General features: G+C 42.2%; 1 protein-coding gene across 2 annotated transcripts in view; it reads right to left on the bottom strand.

Annotated features, from left to right (window-relative positions):
* CDC42EP1 (CDC42 effector protein 1) overlaps positions 1–18,397 on the bottom strand; it is a 71,917-nt gene that overhangs the window by 4,495 nt on the left and 49,025 nt on the right. The window contains exons 1-2 of one of the 2 annotated variants that reach the window (XM_033929906.1): positions 17,754–17,816; positions 14,832–15,890 (exon numbers count right to left, since the gene is read on the bottom strand). In XM_033929906.1, the coding sequence (XP_033785797.1) occupies positions 14,832–15,249 (418 nt within the window). In that variant the 5' untranslated portion in view covers positions 15,250–15,890; positions 17,754–17,816. Of the gene's footprint in view, positions 1–14,831; positions 15,891–17,753; positions 17,817–18,397 lie in introns of those variants that run through there. The other variant, XM_033929904.1, reaches the window with a different exon arrangement.

Genomic DNA, 18,397 nt, shown 5'->3' with positions numbered 1-18,397 from the left:
AGAGAGAACTGTGGTCTTGTTGTTGTCCAGTTTGCATAGGTGTCGCTATGGGGCTCAGGGTGGCATGTGCCACTAAAAAATGGCTTGCTACCCCAGTTTCACCAGGCATGTAGTTTGGGTAGAAAGGAGGAGAACAGGATGCCTCAATCACTCTCTGGCATTTTCCAACTGCTCTGTCCCTGAGGTTTGGCATCTCTTCATCTTCCTCCTCTTTTTTCTCCCCCAGCATGGATTGACACCTTATCTCTATTCCCTTCCTTTTCTTCCCCCACCCTCCCCCCTGCAGTCCTCCAATCTTGTTCACTGCCTTCAGTGTCAAGGATGAAAGCAGACCACAACTAGCCAGCCCTGGAAGTCTTCTCTCTGCCATGTCTCAACTACACTGATGCAACTTTATGTTCCCACATAGGCAGGACACCAAAAAACAAGGAAAAGACTGCAGAATGGAATGTACAAGGTGCAGGAATCTATATTAAAAAATTATACAAAATTGTAATCCTTAAAAAATGACTCTCATTTACATGGAATTTGGACCCAACATGGGTAGGGTTCTGGGATGTCCAATATATCACATGTAGAGAGAGAGAGGGGGGGGGAACATTTACACATATGCAGATACTTTCTTGATCTACCTCCTACCATGGAAAAACTTGTTTTTCTTAGCAGTGGAAAGTACAGAAGTCCATTTTATATCTAGAAACATATTTTTGTGAGTGTAATATGGTGTACAACATTTCCGAACTTATGTGTCTCTTAAGAAACTAATTTTAATTTCATTTCATGTTCAGTTAAGATTCTTAAAGGATAATTTTTGATGTGATATCTAGGGAAATGAAATCAGTCCTAAAATCTAACTAAAACTGTGGTGTTTGAAGCATCACACGCAGGGTGTCCAGCTCACTCAAATGGCATCAAAAATCCTCTCCTTTCTTAGCTCCACTGTGTGCTTCTCTAAAATATTTTAAGATTCTCTGCCAGGAAGAAATGATCGCAGCTGTCGGGAGCGCAGATGATAAAATGGATGCTTTTGATTGAACAACTTGCTGATGAAACAAAAGATTCAGTCAGTCAGACTTCTGAAGATTATCCGTGGCATGTATTAGGGTCTTTACGTAATGGGATAAAATTCTTAAGGCAGAGGGGCTCTTCTCATTTTTGCTCCTTTCTATCAAGATTCCCATAGTTAGGACATTATGTGACTCACACAGACACACATTGTTATTTATTGGCTCAATATTCAGCCAGCGGAAGTCAGCAGTTTTTGAAGCACTGACCGCCACCAGTGAAAATAGACCTGGATATTCAATGCTGGGCCTTGTCGTGTCACCGGCACCAAATTTTTGGGACTGTTGCAATACCCAGAAGTTGTGTGGGTATAGCCAATATTCAGTGCTATAGCTGCATACCTAACTGAACAAAGATAGGACTGCTTTATCTGCATTTAAATTGTCCAGTTTAAGTATGAAATATGTGGGCATTGGCAAAAATATTATTGGTGCTCACATAACTTCTGGGACCACCGTAACTCTATCCCAGGACCCAGGGCTCGTATTAGACATTTGGTGGGGGGAGGGGGGAGTGGCCCAAAGCCTATGTGCAGGCTATGCCTTTTTAAGCTTGAGGCAGGCTTGGGGCCTTCTGTAGCAACTACTAAGATCACCTCAGTACTGCCTAGTTAAGTGCTGCTGTATATCGATGGCCGGCCAGCTCAGCATGGTTTAAGCAGGCATGAGCCTCTTCTGTCCACTTAAACGAAGTTGAATATCAACCCTTATTTTTGGGGGGTAAATTGCTTACTTGTTTTAAGATAGCCAAGTCATAAATAAATAAATGAAATGAAATACGTATACATAACACTAGGGTTACCAGATTTTGTATCTGGTAAAGGAGGACATACGGCCTGGCCCCGTTCTGCCTCCCAATTCCAGCCCCACGCAAACCTTGTCTCTTCGGGCTGAGTCTGGAATGCATCTGCGCATGTGTGTGACTCGGCCCCGATCTTACCAGCTTTTCAAAACCCCAATAAAGTGCCAGGTTTTGAAAAGCTGTCCAGATATCTGGACAGTCCTCTGAAAAGAGGACATGTCCGGGTAAATCCGGCGTCTGGTAACTCTACATAACACAAATACATAGAACAATTTGCATATTATATACACACAGAAAATACCCAAATACAATACATATACACACAATTAATATACAAAACATGCATACAGACAAGCACAAAACATAAACATACGCTCATACCACATTGCAATCAGTAGCAGACAACATGGTTCATTCAATAGGGTTAGTCATTAGGTTTCACAGTAGAATTTAGAATAATGAAAATGAAGTAAATATCTAAATCATTAGGGGCCCTTTTACCAAGCTGCAGAAGTTGATTGTAGTGTGCCTTCAGCTGCTGACTTTTGCCTTAATGAAGCAGAGTGAGGAATAGGGGAGGTTTGTATTTATTTGACTGGAAGGGCTTCAGAATCCCCACTAGCAAAGATAAAGGGGTACTGAAGTTCTGGAATGGGCCCAAGCTCAAAATGGAGGGGGGGGGGGGACATTTTAAAACTTGGTATTTCATTGACCAACCTCCAATCTTTGAGTGCCACAGCTAAGTTAAATCATAGGTTACATATTCAGATTGCTATTAATAGGTTTGCAGTTTTACTTCTGAGTTCTTTCAGAACTCTAGGCTGTATATAATTTATCAATTTGCTCGATTACATTTTCCAAGTTCACTGTGATTTGCTATTGTTGCTTAAAATGACTACCATCAGACTATTTGGCACTCCAACATCTTCTTTACTAACAACCAAAGCAAGAAGAAAAATAATTTAGTTTTTCCACTGTAGCCTTAACCTTCCTGAGTGCCCCTTTTACCCCCTCCCCATCCCCATTTTTTGTTGATTTAGTGATATTTAGGATATTTTAAATATGGCCACCATCTTGACAGTATGTTTTTCTGAAGAGATCAGCATGAGAAGCTGAACTTTTTTGTAGGAGGGAGTCATACTTTGAGAGTTTTAACAGTACTACTGTGGCCAGGAGTAGGATTACCAGATGGCTCCAGAAAAAGGAGGACGGATTGAGACATCTGGGATTTACTTCCACTGCTTTCAAAACATCCATTTAATACAGTTTTGTTCTCATTATTTGGTGTTTATACTCATTTGGACATTTCTTTAAGTCTCCTTTTTCTGGAGCCATATGATAATAGCCAGGCAGGACCAAGCTGAACATAAATGGGCTGACATTTGTTTTCTTAAAACCACAAGGAAATAAGAGAAGCATGTTCAAAATTCATGAGGTGTAGGCCTCAACTCTATGGATCATTCACAGCACCAACACCAGAGGAAGATGCACTTCTGGGATGAGTAAGATCTAAGAAATAGCCTCAGTGATTGCAGCCCAAATATTAAAATTTTCTAAAAGCATTCTATTTTCTTCATTTTGATTGTTAACTGTGTTATTTTGCTGAGATTTCTTTATCATGATTATATTGAAGTGATTTGTTAAATCTAAATTAATAGAAAAATAAAAGAAAAAATTCTAAAAGCAAAACACATCATCGCTGTAAAAAATGTCCAGTGGTGGGCATTTTAAGCTGTACAAAATGCCCACCACTGAGAAAAACAACTAATGCTGTTACAGCATTTCAACTGCCAGATGGCCTTTCAGGAGCTGGGAACTCCTACCAATAAGCAACTGTAGCCAACCAGGGTCTAATACACCACTGAAAACCAAAAGTGACCCTTTGAGGTTCCATCAAAATTAATACTGGCTGATTTTCCCCATGCTATTGGAAGTTGGAACCAGCAGCCGAGACAGGTTTATTGAACAAGAGGGAGCAGGGAGTAAAAGAACCAGAATCGGCAGGGTAAGAACTTGGAAAGTGAGCCCATGTCACCCCAAATGCCTCTTGTATCCCTTTGTCCTGTGAAACTCCCAGGCCTTCAAGCATCTTAAGGTACTAAAGGGGGTGGGGGGGAGGGGAGAGAGAGAGATATGTTGTGTCTGAGGGAGACGGTTACAAAGAAAGAGAGCTGCAGGATTGGTGGTGGTGAAGTATGATTGAAAGATAGAGGCACTGCAGGGAGGATTGCAGAAGCAAGAGTAAAGGGGCTGATCTGGTTGAAGAGAAGTTATGAGAAGCTGCAGAGGAAGCAGTTGAAGGAAGCTGGGGAAGAAGCCAAGAACGAAAGGGAGGACTGAACTGAAATCAGCAGACTGCCCAGAAAAACTGAGGAGTTCCATCAGAAATCACTGTACTTGGAGAATCAGCAATTGCTGAACCAGCAGCAGATGGCATCTTTGGAGGCACAGAGAATGGCATTCACAGATGAGGGTGAACTCTATATGTCCACTTGTTTATTGTTATTTGTGATCAGCAATCAGGACCCCTGATGAAGGCATAATTTTGCTGAAACATGGACTGTGTTGGGTCAGAACAACACATTTGCCTGATTACAACTGGAGCCATTTGTCCTCTTTTTACTTAAATAAATATGGTAGGGGAGTGCTTTTCTGGCTTTCAGCACCGTAGGGTTCTGGAGGGATTAAAACCCTAGAAAAGAAGCAATAATGATAGAAGGCAAAACCTTTCCTCCGATATATAACCACCATAATCCATGTTGACTTCAAGTGCTGATGTCACTGAGACTTAATGTAATTATGGGTTACAAAATAAATATGTTATAGTTGACCTAGGGCAGGAGAGACCTGACAAAGGTTTTTTTCCTCTAATATTTTAAAGTTAAAAGTTTTTTTGTTGTTCTCCAGCAAAGATAATGCTGTGTTTGCATGACCGATTGTTGGAATTCTAGACTGCTGATGTCTGCAACAGGTCTGATGACCTCATGTAGAAGTCAGTAGTGCTGGGGAGAATTCTAACACTGCCAGGGAGAACAGTTGGGTGGTTATCGGTCTGGAAGACAGGTTGGTCGTGGTTGCCTGAGAATAGAAAAATATTTTTTTAAAAATATTTTATAGTGGATTTTTGGCTAATGTTAATTAAGTTCAAGTCTGGCCTATTTTTGTGGCAAGGGCTGTGTTTGGTTATGTCATACAGTGATTTTCTGTCACTTTTGTGTTGAGGCGCAGAGCTCTTGTATTTAATGGAATGTAGTAACAGTTAAATTAATTTTGTCCTGGTTAACATTAAGAAAACAGGATAGAAAGTATTTTTTCGACGTTGTAAGAAGTAGTGCTGAGGAAACATTTATTGATGAGTTCTGGTTATTTATAAAAACCAGTTGTGAAATGGAGTAAATTCTGTCAGTAAAATATTTTGGTTTAGATAACCATTTGATTTATAACCTTGGAAATAAGCCTATAGATTAAGATATATTGTTGGCATTGTCATCTTGAAGCAGGGATTTTAGATTCTATTGTCCATTTATTATGGATTTTTGGAAATCAATTTGGGGCCAAATTAATAGTTTATTAGAAAATCATGTGGCATTATCGTATGATACAGTACTATTTGAAATGTCTATGAGGGCTAAGAGCCAAATATCTTCCCAAAATAATAAACTCTTACTTATTTTAACAGGAGTTGCCATACAACAAATAACATGCAGTTGGAAAAATTGGAATAGATTGAACTACAGTTTTTTAGTGGAATTCAGTGTGTCATATTTATAAAATGGAAAGGACATTAGCTATTCAGAAAGGAAATTTTAATAACTTTCAAGATGTGTGGGGGCCATTAACAAATTATTGTAATGAATAAGTATTATTTTCCCTGATTTGTATAAATTTAAGAATGGGGTGGGGGGAGGGGGGATTTTATTATATGGTATAAGCGTTATGAGATGTTGAAAGGATGGGAGGGAAAGGGATAATTCTATTTAATATGAAGAACTGTAGAATTTCAAGTGATATATTTAAGTTAAAATGGTTGATACCTTTTGATGCACTTGATATAAGTTATAAAAATGAATAAAGAATTACAAAAAAAAAAAAAAAGATACATCTTGGGTGGGAAAAAGTTTAGGGAAATTTTAATTATCCATTTTTTTCTCTGGGTAGCTAGTCAAAAGTAAAGAAACAAATATGAATTTCAGGGTGTCATAGGGTTTTGCTTCCTTTGGGGTTTTTTTTAGTTAGGGAGTAGGTACTCCATTTATTGAAGCTGAATCTCCAGAGAGGAAGAAGAAGTGCTGGTACCCAACTGCTCTGCAGAAAAAAACAACACCTGAACCCTGTGAGAAAAAAGGAGTTTACACCTGGACCCTGTGAGGAAAAAATTATTTCAAAGAACTAAATTCTTTGAGAAAGATTTTATATGGAATCTTATTCTAAAGTTATATAGATATATACATTTTGTTAGATTTGTAAAAATAAACTAACAAAAACTTTTAAAACCAGTATTTGTTTAAAAGTTTTCATTTATTGTTCACCCAGTATCTTTTATTTAGGGTAAATTTTATATTTTATGCTAACTTTTCCCTCTTTTTAAAAACATTCTCACTTTGACTTGTAAGGTAACCTGACTACAGAAGGTGAAGAGAGTGAGAATTGATAATCAAAGAGGGAGGGGTTACATTTTGCATAAAACAGCTGTGCTGAATGTTACCTGGAACTGCCATTTTCCAAATACTGGTGATATCTGGATAAGTTAGGACTGCTGTTATCTGGATAGTTATCTGCATACTGGCAATACTCAGATAACTTCCAGCATTGCCTCTGGACCCAAGACAATGTGGATTGTGCCAGGGTGCTCAGTGAATATTTCATCAGCTTTATCTAGGTAATGCTGTTGAAAATATGTGGAGAGCCTCGGTGAGCAGCTATACGATGGGAGGGAGGGTACTGGGGGAAGGCAACCTAGAAAAAGACTTCGGGGTATTGGTGGATAAAACAATGAAGCCGGCGGCGCAATGTGCAGCGGCCTCAAAGGAGGCGAACAGAATGTTGGGCATTATCAAAAAGGGTATCACTACCAGAACGAAGGAAGTTATCCTATCGAGCGATGGTGCACCCGCATCTGGAGTACTGCGTCCAATACTGGTCGCTATACCATAAGAAGGATATGGCAATACTCGAGAGGGTCCAGAGAAGAGCGACTAGGATGATAAAGGGCATGGAAAACCTTTCGTATGCTGAAAGGCTGGAGAAGCTGGGGCTCTTTACCCTGGAAAAGCGGAGACTTAGAGGCGACATGATAGAGACTTATAAAATCATGAAAGGCATAGAGAAGGTGGAGAGGGACAGATTCTTCAGACTAGCGGGGACAACAAAAACAAGAGGGCATTCAGAAAAACTGAAAGGAGACAGATTCAAAACGAATGCTAGGAAGTTCTTCTTCACTCAGAGGGTGGTGGATACCTGGATGGAATGCGCTCCCAGAAGAGGTGATAGGATAGAGTACAATATTGGGTTTCAAAAAGGGATTGGATGACTTCCTGAAGGTGAAGGGGATTGAAGGATACAGATAGAGGGTAACTATACAGGACACTAAATGAATAGGGAATACACGATTTAGGTAAAGGATCACGATTTAGGTCATGGACCTGGGGGGTCGCCGCGGGAGCGGACTGCTGGGTACGATGGACCCCTGGTCTGACCCGGCAGAGGTAATGCTTATGTTCTTAACTTATTCAAATAAGAGCCTCTCCTACCCGGATAAGTGCTATTTGAAATCAATCCCTTATTTTCAAATTTGCTTTTCTATTATGTGACTTTTTAAATTGTTAAAATTATGTACCAAATTTTTTTTTTTAACTTGCTTGTAATTATTACTTTACTGTGATACTTATATCCTACATTCGGCTTCTTGAGTTTAATGTGGCTTTCAATTATTGTCAAAAAATAAAAAGGTCTTCAATGCACCCAGGAAACTGCAAGAAATCATCTTCTAATTCTTTAACAAACAGAGATTTGTACATTTAATCAACTATTCATTTAACATAAAATTTTTAAACAAAAAAGGTTTTAGTTGCTTTTGAAACAAGATATAGAGGGGCATAGTCAAAAGATATGTCTAAGTCCGATTTGGATGTATGGAGCTAGACGTCCAAAGTTGCAGGGGGAAAATGTTCATTTTCGAAAAATACGTTTAGAATATTTTTATTTTTATTTTTTTAAATTGTCTATCAGGACATCCAGGCCATTGATCGTCCAGACCGCCAGTACATCTATCTTTATACCACATTTTTGAACAAAAATTCATCCAAGTCCCAAATGCCCAGAACAAGACCGTTTGGACGTGGGAGGGGCCAGCATTGTGATGGACTGGCCACCCAGACATGGCAACAGAGCAGTGGGGCACCTTACAGGGCACTGCTGTGATCTTCACAAAAAGGGTGCCACATAAACATCTCACCAGAACTCCCTTATAGGTTATGATGAGTCCCCCCCCAAAATACCCTATACCCACCTGTCTATAACCCCACTAGCCCTTTTGGCTGCAGGTGGCACCTATATGGCAGTAGAGTAGGGCTTTGGTGTTTTTTGGGTGAGTTCACATTTTCCACCATGAATATAGTGGTTAGAGTGGCTTAAGGGCCAGGTCTTCCTCTCTATGGTTCACTAGCGCACCCCCCCACCCAGGCTACTTAAGACACCTGTATGAATCTCTACTAGGGTTTCCTATAGCAGGTGCTGATGTTCCAGAGACAGGTATGTACTTTTTTATTCTGATATTTGTGGTAGTGTGAGGGGGTCAGTGATCACTAGCGGAGTGTGTGTGGGTCTTTATGTTGTCTCTGCAGTGGTTATCTGGTCACTTTGGATATCTTTTTGCCACTTATACTTGTTTTTACATCATCTAAGTCACAAAGTATATGTTTAGTCCAGGAAGTCTCATGAAATATTCGATTATCCCTGCAGGGCGATTACGTCTAGGTCGGCCCACATCTCACCCAAATACCGCCCTAACCACTCTTTCAGATATGCTTCTTTCAGCTCTGGGCGCACAGCAGCATTCAGAGGCCTAAAAAGTTTCTGGATACGTCCAGAAATTCGGTTTGATTATTGGCACTTGGGCGAGTGTTTAGGCGTATTTAAGTTTTGATTATGAGCCCCATAGTGTTTTGGATCCTAATTGTCCTAGGCAACAGATTCTACCATTTGGTAGATTGATAAGAAAACTAAGCAGAGAATATTGACTTATATGCAATTTTCCTGCAATTTAGATAGGTGTCAGGTCAAAAGCGCGCCGGGACAAAGGCGTGCGCAGACAATTGAGCGCAGCGTGGAGGCGCACACCGAAGAAAATTACTGTTTTTAGGGGCTCCAACGGGGAGGCATGGGGGGGAACCCCCCACTTTACTTAATACAGATCGCGCCGCGTTGTGGGGGTTTTGGGGGGTTGTAACCCCCCACATTTTACTGAAAACTTCACTTTTTCCCTGTTTTTCAGGAAAAAGATAAGTTTTCAGCAAAATGTGGGGGGTTACAACTCCCCAAACCCCCCACAACGCCGCCGCAATCTGTATTAAGTAAAGTGGGGTGGCTCCCCAACAAAACCCCCATCGGAGCCCCTAAAAACAGTAATTTTCTTCGGCGTGCGCCTCCGTCTTGCGCTCAGTTGTCGGCGCGCGCCTTTGTCTTCCGCGATTATGTCTATGAACCATTTGGATAATATGAAATCATGAATTCTCTGCTATGTAACTGATGTGGGTCTTTTCTTTGTAGCTCTCATTTCTCTGTTTATAGATACAATATACAAAATCCTGTATTTCATATTTGTTTTCAGGGATGAAGGGGGAGTTGAATGTTCATCTTTGACCCATGAAATCGGTATTTATTATTTTACAGTGTGCTCCCTACAATGAAATGACCAGATCTTTGGTTCATTTTTGCACTTGCCGTATCACACCTTACAAAGAACTCAGCTTTCTCCAGAACCATTATGGCCCCCAACAATGCTTCAGCGGTAGGAGCTAACAGAGGTTCTACTCTAACTCCTGGGATATTTATTTTAAAAATGTATATACTGCTTACAAAACTAAGCAATTTACGGTCAACATACAAAACTTTTAAAAGACAGTACTTCTTATATCTATCAAAAGCTACTGCTACCCACATTGTGGACTAAAACCTGCTTATTCACATAATATCATCAATACAAAATATTAAATCCCCTGGTCTTCAAAAATATCACAACTCCAATAAAACTAACTGTCAAAAAAAGGCTTTTCACATGAACACATCAACAAATAATTGCGTTTTCAAAAACTTTTTAAAGATCTCCAGTTACACCCTTTACTGTTTTGATGCATTTATTTCGGGTTTGGGTGTAGCTTCCAGTTACACTTGCCCAGTCTTTGTCTTCATATTTCAAAATGACCAGGCAGACAGCACACAATGATGCTGTATTAATGGATCTGGTGGGGAAGTAGAGGGGAAGGCTGTGTGTGGAGGAAATGTAGAGCACTATTGAGTGTGTGAAGGTAGCATGGGGGGTGATAATATTATCTGAGAAATGAAGGAATACTGCTGAGGTCAACAAACATGCTGATGTTTCATTTAAAAAATGTTTGACCTTGTAGGGGTTGATTCTAGATTACATAGGGACCATTTTCAAAAAAGATAAGAGGTCCAAAAGACAGCATAAACTGACATTTGGACCACTTACTAGTCAAAACATTTAAGTGGCCATTTTCAAAACTGACTTTCTAGATGTCGTTCTGGCTATTTTGTCTCCAGTGCGTCTATATTTTAAGGGGGCGCATTAGAGGCATGATTTGGGTGGGCTTAGGATTTGGATGTTCTGCAGGGATAATTAAACTGATACATTAAACTGTACATTAAACTGATAGAAAGTCTAGTCGCACAATACCTCACCAACTACCTTGAAGACCATAACTTACTTCACCCCTCTCAGTCAGGATTCAGAACCAACCATAGTACAGAGACACTACTAGCAACTCTACTAGATACAGCTAGACAGCATCTTAGCAAAGGAAGAAGGATGTTGATAATCCAACTTGATCTCTCTGCTGCATTTGACCTGGTAGATCACACCATAATACTTCAAATACTAGACGCTATAGGGATCTCAGGTGGAGTATACAACTGGTTCCAAGGATTCCTCAAAACAAGATCATACAGAGTAAAATCAAATGATCTAAAATCAGACCCCTGGTCTAACCCCTGTGGAGTACCACAGGGCTCACCATTGTCACCCATGCTCTTCAACCTCTTCATATCCTCCCTCGGTACCACTCTAGACACTCTAAACGTTACATCATTCAGCTACGCAGATGACATAGCCATACTCCTCCCCTTCGACACCCAAGACCCCACCTCAACAGGCAACCTGAAAACAACACTGGAAACAGTAGAAAAATGGATGTTAGACCACAAACTAAAGCTAAACTCGGACAAAACAAAATTTCTACTTCTTGAAAAAGACAAAACCCCATCCATAACAGAATTAGAATTAAATGTCACCAAATACCCCGTACAATCTTCTTTAAAAATCCTTGGAGTATCGATAGATGCTGCACAATGCAGGATCAAATCAACATAACTACCAAAAAAGCATTTTTCACCATGAGCAACCTAAGAAAAATAAGAAAATTCTTCGACAAAGAGCATTACAGGATAATAGTCCAATCCCTTGTCTTGGGACTATTGGACTACTGCAATATCCTCTACCTACCATGCCCCACAAACCTGATAAAACAACTACAGACCATTCAAAACACTGCCCTCAGACTGATCTACTCACTCGGAAAATTTGACCATATCACCAATGCCTACCTAGACTCCCACTGGCTACCAATAAGAGCCCGAGTTCAATTTAAATTCTACTGTCTACTATTCAAAGCAATAAACGGAACTGCACCTATCTACCTAAACAACCGCCTAATCCAAAACCTCACATCCAGACTACGGAGAACCCAGACCCCATTCTCCTACCCACCACTCAAGGGAACTCAGCGCAAGAAGATGTATGACGTCCTCCTAGCACGCAGGCAGCGAAACTTGACCCCACTATCTCCAACCTGCTGACAGCAACAAGAGACTTTAAATCATTTCGAAAAGATCTCAAAACTCTGCTATTCAAAAAATCTTTAGAGTCCTCTTAACTCTTTATCTTTAGAGCTCTCCCTCCCTTCCCCGCAACCTCTCCGATGTCTCCCTCCCTTCTTACTCTTTCCCAACTACCCCTCAAAGCCTCTAGTATGCATCCAACCCATTTTGTAATCTCCTGGAAATGTCCAGCCATCTTCTTATGTAATCCGCTTTGAACTGCAAGGTACAGGCGGAATAGAAGTCACTAATGTAATGTAATAATTAAACTTTTAACAAAACATCCAGGGTAGAGAATGATACGGGGACAAATTTTTCCCCATCCCCGCAGGAATTCAATTTCCCCATCCCCATGAGTTTTGTCCCTGTCCCTGCCCCATTCCTGTAAGCTCTGCCTTACACGAACGCGTATGATTTTAAAGTGTTTGAGGCTTGTGTAGGTGAAGACAGAGCTTGCAGGAATGGGGCAGGGACAGGAAAAGAACTCACCGGGACGGGATGGGAAAATGAGTTTCCATGGGGATGGGGAAAAATCTAGGGCACCATTTAGATGTTTGGGGCTAGACCTGATTTAAAAACGAATAAGGGTCAAAAAGGTGCCCAAACTGACTAGATGGCCACTGGAGGGATTAAGGCATGACTCTCCTTACTCCCCTAGTGGTCACCGATCCCCTCCCACCACCCAAACTAAACTAAACTAAACTAAACCTTAGGTTTGTATACCGCACCATCTCCGCGTGCGCAGAGCTCGGCACGGTTTACAGAGGTTGAGAGGAAAGGAACTACAAGGAAGGGATATAGGAGAGGGACTGAGGAGATAGAGGGGGACAAGATACTAGAGCACGGGAGGTGATTAGGTTTTTGAAAAGAGCCAAGTTTTCAAGTGTTTGCGGAAGGATTGGAAGGAGCTAGAATTTCTGAGCGGGGATGAAAGGTTGTTCCAGAGTTCTGTGGTTCTAAAGGGGAGGGATGTTCCAAGTTTTCCTGCGCGGGATATACCTTTTATAGAAGGGAAAGATAGTTTCAGTTTTTGGGAGGATCTAGTCGAGAGCGGGTTTGAGGAATTCCAGAAGAGTGGGATAACAGGAGGAAGGACGCCGTGTAGAATCTTGAAGGCTATGCAGGCACATTTATAGAGGACTCTGGAGTAAACTGGGAGCCAGTGAAGCTTGGAGAGGAGTGAAACACCTCCGATTCCCCCCCGTACATTCTAGCCTGCAATACAGCTTCGGATGGCCACACATACAGCTGAGCAGAGCAGAAGGCACTCTAAATACTGCAGTGAACATTATATTAAAAAAATCCCAGGTACACATCACTATAACCTGCTTATATTATATGGTGAGCCCTCCAAAACCCACCTAAAACCTAATATACCTACATAAAGATGATACCTGCAGGCATAAGAGTTACTGTTCAGGTAGGTATAATGTTTTGGGTGGATTTTGGAGGGCTCACCATACAATATAAGCAGTGACGTGTATCTGGGACTTTTTATTGTGATGCTCACTGCAGTATCCCCTAAAGTGCCCATCTGCTCAGCTTTCTGTGGCCAGTTTGCTAAGAGCATTGACTGCTTGTTTTTGTGCATTTTTCATTTGGATGTCTTTGTATTCGAAAATGGCCAAAAAAGATAGATGTCTAGATAGGTAATTTTCAAAGAACAGATGTCTTGCTTTTGGAAAATGGACATTTTCTCTACTGGATTTCTGGACATCTTTCCCAAAATGTTCAAACTCAGACTTAGACATCCCATTGAAAATGCGCCTCATAGTTTGTTTGTTCCCTGTTTCTTTTCACAATACTCCAGGAAGTGTAGCCAGTATCTAATTATGCAGTAGAAGTAGGCTTGTCACCTGATCCAAGTCAACCTTGTAGACAAATCCAGCTATAATTTTCCCTAGTTCCATCCATTGCCTTTTTATTCAAATTTCTCCAGGAAAAACATGACTCTAAGGCCATAAATGCAGTGGAGGCAAAACCAGAATGTATACCAGCCTCTTAAGCTTGATCTGGGCCAGGTAGCAAGTATAATTTAGAGGGCTTATAGTGTAGTAATAGTGTGAGAACTATGGGCTAGATTCACTAAGCAAACCTATCGTGTACCGATCGGTTTGCGACCCCTTTGTGATCTGATTTCTCTCCAATCCGATTCACTAACCTCGTGACTGATCATCTCTGACCCGATTCCGATCTGTGCATGCAAATGAGGGGAAATGGCATGCAAAGTAGGAAGGGTCGCGATTCACTAACAAAAAGCAGGCACACCGACTGGGCTGGCTCATCCTAAAAAACAAGTGACTCGCTTGTGTAAAAACCCTGCACTCTGCCCCGATCTCCTGCTCCTCTCTGCCCCGATCTCCTGCTCCTCTCTGCTCCGATCTCCTGCTCCTGTCAGCCCCAATCTCCTGCACCTGTCTGCCCCGATATGCTGCTCTGGCCGCCATGCTCTGCTGCTCTGGCCGCCCTGCTCTCGCCCCAAATCTCTCCTGCTGCCCCGACTCTCCTGCCCTTCCCTGCACTGCGAGCCTGTGGTTTTAACTCGCAGGTTTAAAGCAGGTTAAAACCACGGGCTCGCGAAAAAGTTAAAAAAAAAAAAAAAAAAAAAAAATAGATTTTGTGCTTCTCTACTGGTCTGCACATGCGCTGGGATCGCTGGAGAGCGATCCCAGAAGTTGGTTGGGGGCGTGATTCCGATCGTCCTCATTTGTGAATCAGCCCCCCGGACATGGATTGGATCGGATCTGTGCCCTTAGTGAATCTAGCCTAATATTTGCAGAGTTAGAGGACATGGGCTGAGATACTTTTCCTCAGATGATTCCAACACAGCAACCCCTTTCCTCACCTCTTACCATAATGTTGGTGTGCCTCTGAGGATGGGCTAGCAGGATTGCTTTTGAATGTGAACTTTTCATTTGTCTCTTTCGCTGGCTTGTTAAGCTGCGGCAGGGAGATGGCGTTCTTGATGATGGGCGAGACAGGTGGGGGTGGTGCCTCCTCTCTTCTTTGTTGGCTGCGTAAAGGTGACTTCCTCACCTGCCTTAGGGTTCGGAGAAAGAAATTGTCCTTGCCTGACTCTGGTGTCCCACCATGGTTGCTGAGGAAAGAAGTGTCCCCAAACACATCACCCCCGCGGCCCACATGCATGGTGTGGCGAAAGTCGCCCATGGGTGGGCCGATCATGTCCAGCGTAAGCTCAGGCCTCATGCGCCGTTTGTTATGAGAGCTAGCCACCAGGCTCTTAATCACAGGCAGCTTTCCCAAACTCATCTCCACCAAGACAGAAGACAAATTGTCAATTCCAAATGAAAAATTCTTATCCCTACCTGTTTTGAATTAAAAATTTGTAGGTAAGCTGACTAGATTTCCATTGCTGTCCAGTTTATGTAGAGCACTGTAGGATCACCTGTCAGTATAGCAAAGAGATTGGATTTAATACCCAAAAACAGATGGCAAATAATCCAGGAACTGCAGAGAGCTGTTTCAAGCGTTGTGGACAGCCTTTTGGCCTTCAAAATTCTTTGAAACTGCAGGGCCCATTTTGTGTTCCTTGGCTATTAAATTCCTCTTGGGTAAGTGTCGCTCACGTTGCACCTTTTAGTGGAAAGACTGTAGTTATGGGTATACTTTACAATCCCTGAATTTGTCCCTCTGTACTGTGCTGTGAGACATCAGGAACACAGCATGCAAAAGTCCTGGAAGACAGGGATTAGAAGACGCAGTTTCAGCTGACCACCCCTGGCTGATTAAGTATTGCTTGGCACTAAAGAGAACTTAGATTAGGGATACTTCTGCATCCTGTGTGTCGCCATCTTTTTCAAGCTTGTAGAGGAAAATTCAGGCTCTGATTTAAAGACAAGACCAGAAGGAAACATCCAGGTACGTCTTTTCAATCTTCCAAACTGGCCATCCTGTAAAAAAGAAGAACATTTTAAGAGCATTTATGGGGCAGGAAAGTTAAATCTATGTTTACATTTATTGTGTTAATGACCAGCTGGAATCAAGCTGCCAGGAGATATGCGGTTTAGGCCACCCGTTGAGAAGCTGATCCAGTCTTGGTTTTACTAAGCCATCTTTCACTGCATTCTGGGACTTACAGATTTGATATTTAACAGAAAAAATATGACGGAGTGTTAGCTAACACAGATGGACTTTAATTGGTAGCAGGCAGTTATACCAGTATTATCAGGACATAAGAGAGCTGGCAGTTACAGGCCTGTTACCTTCAGCATGAGTGCCACATTGCAGTTTCAGGCAAAGGTAGGAGAAATGATTAGAAAAGTACTGCAAGTCTGTTTCCTTGCATAGTTCTTTTGCTCAACGATTTCTTTCTTTCCTTTTTTTGTGTGTACGTTCTGGAAGGAAATAACTTCCAAAGAAAAAAAACTGCAAGCAAAAATGATATCATTCTGGGAGCTTTTCCCAGTTCCAAATTTTTTCCCTTTTCTTCGTACTTCTAATCAAAGCTGAGATACAGCACCATGAGACTTCATTTGCAACTACTACAGGGTATTTTTTCTCCTGTTTTATATTCTCAGCATACTTAGGGCTCCTTTTAGAAAGCAGAACTACTGATTAGCGGCACGCTGAATGCGAAGAAGCCCATTCAGTTCCCATGGACTTTTTCGAATTCAGCGGACGCTAACAGGCATACCAAGTCACACACACGTGTGGCATATGACATGCACAACCGGGCCCCTTCTCCAGCTCACACATTTAAGGGGCCCGATCTCGCACACTGGCGTTGCACCATCCTGTCCTGCTCTGTTCTCCCCTCCTGCGGCTTTGGCCATTTTTCCGCACTGTCTGTCTCAGTGCAGCACTTCTCTACCTTCTTTGTCCTCTCCCCACCATCCAGTATTCTCTTCTCTGAAGTTCTTTGCCAGAACTATCAGCAATTAGCATGCTGCTTCAACCAGTCCTGGAGGTCTTTCTTCAGTCCCGTCTAAAGCAACTTCCTGTTTTTTTGCGGGGGGGGGGGGGGGGGGTGTTATGGCCTGAAAGAAGGCCCCTGGGATTGGCTGAAGCAGCTTTCTAAGATTTGCTGATGGTGCTGGTAAAGAACTTCAGAGAAGAGAGGTACTGGATTGCGGGGGAAGAGGGAGGACAAAGAGGGAGAGAGGTGCTGCATCATGGGGGGAGGGGCAAGGAGGGAGAGAGGTGCTGCATTGTGAGGGGAGAGAGATCCAAAGAGGGGATGAGGAAGAGAGGGCAAGAGATGCTAAACTTGTGTGTGTGTGGGGGGGGGGGGGGGGGAGAGGTGGTAGGACAAGAAAGGAAAGGGGTGCCAGGACCTGCAGAGAAAGAAAGAAGGAGAGGTGCTGGTCCTGATAGGGGAGTCAGAAGAGGAGAGAGGAACACTTGTAGGACCCTTGGGAGGGGCAAAGGGAGAGAAGAGAAAGGGAGAGATGCTGGCACTTTGGGGGTGAGCATAGGAAGGTATTGTTTTGGAAGATTGCTTTTTTGGGATTACAGCAGCTCCTGAAATCTTCCAAAAGAAGATGACTGAGTTTCTGAAAGACATGAAAATGTAGTAGTTGTGGAGAGGGACACGCAGCTGAAAAAAGTCATAGAATCTATCTCCACACCTGCACTCAAACAATATGGAAATTTAGACAATTAGGGAATAGATTTATGGGCCAATGTATTAGTCAGTGTAACACTGCAACAAGCCAAGGAAAGAATAAATTAAATACAGCTCTTAAATTCCAACAGGATAAATCACAACTTGGATGATTTGGGGGGGGCACGAATTTATACTTGGGAAATACTACCTGATTTAGAGGAGAGTGTGGTGTAGTGGTTAGAGCTACAGCCTCAGCACCATGAAGTTCAAACCCAACACTGTTCCTTGTGACCCCGGGCAAGTCACTTAGTCCTCCACTGCCCCAAGTACATTAGATACGAGGGGGTGCTGAAAAGTTCTCAGCCCAACCAAGAAGAGAATGACGTGGATACGGTTCAATCTGAAACAATGTCAAAACATGGAATTTAATTTCTGCAAATTGGCACTTAACAAAATAAGATAGCCCTCTTTTCGGCTACAATGGCAAAATAATGCTCAGAATTTAGGAGGTTGGTTGGTTGGGCTGAGAATTTTTCAGCACCCCTTGGGACAGATAGAGAAAATGCTTGAGTACCTGATTTCTAACCCGTTCTGAGCTCCTGTGGGAGGATGGGCTAAACAAAATTGAACAAATAAATTATCTGCAACTGTACAGCTTCTAAATCAGGGGTAGGGAACTCCGGTCCTCGAGAGCCGTATTCCAGTCGGGTTTTCAGGATTTCCCCAATGAGTCTGCATGAGATCTATGTGCATGCACTGCTTTCAATGCATATTCATTGGGGAAATCCTGAAAACCCGACTGGAATACGGCTCTCGAGGACCGGAGTTCCCTACCCCTGGTCTAAATGAGCT

This window comes from Geotrypetes seraphini, chromosome 2 (genome assembly GCF_902459505.1).
Source record: "Geotrypetes seraphini chromosome 2, aGeoSer1.1, whole genome shotgun sequence".
NCBI classification, from domain to species: Eukaryota; Metazoa; Chordata; class Amphibia; order Gymnophiona; family Dermophiidae; genus Geotrypetes; species Geotrypetes seraphini.
This window is presented reverse-complemented; position numbering and strand designations above follow the sequence as displayed.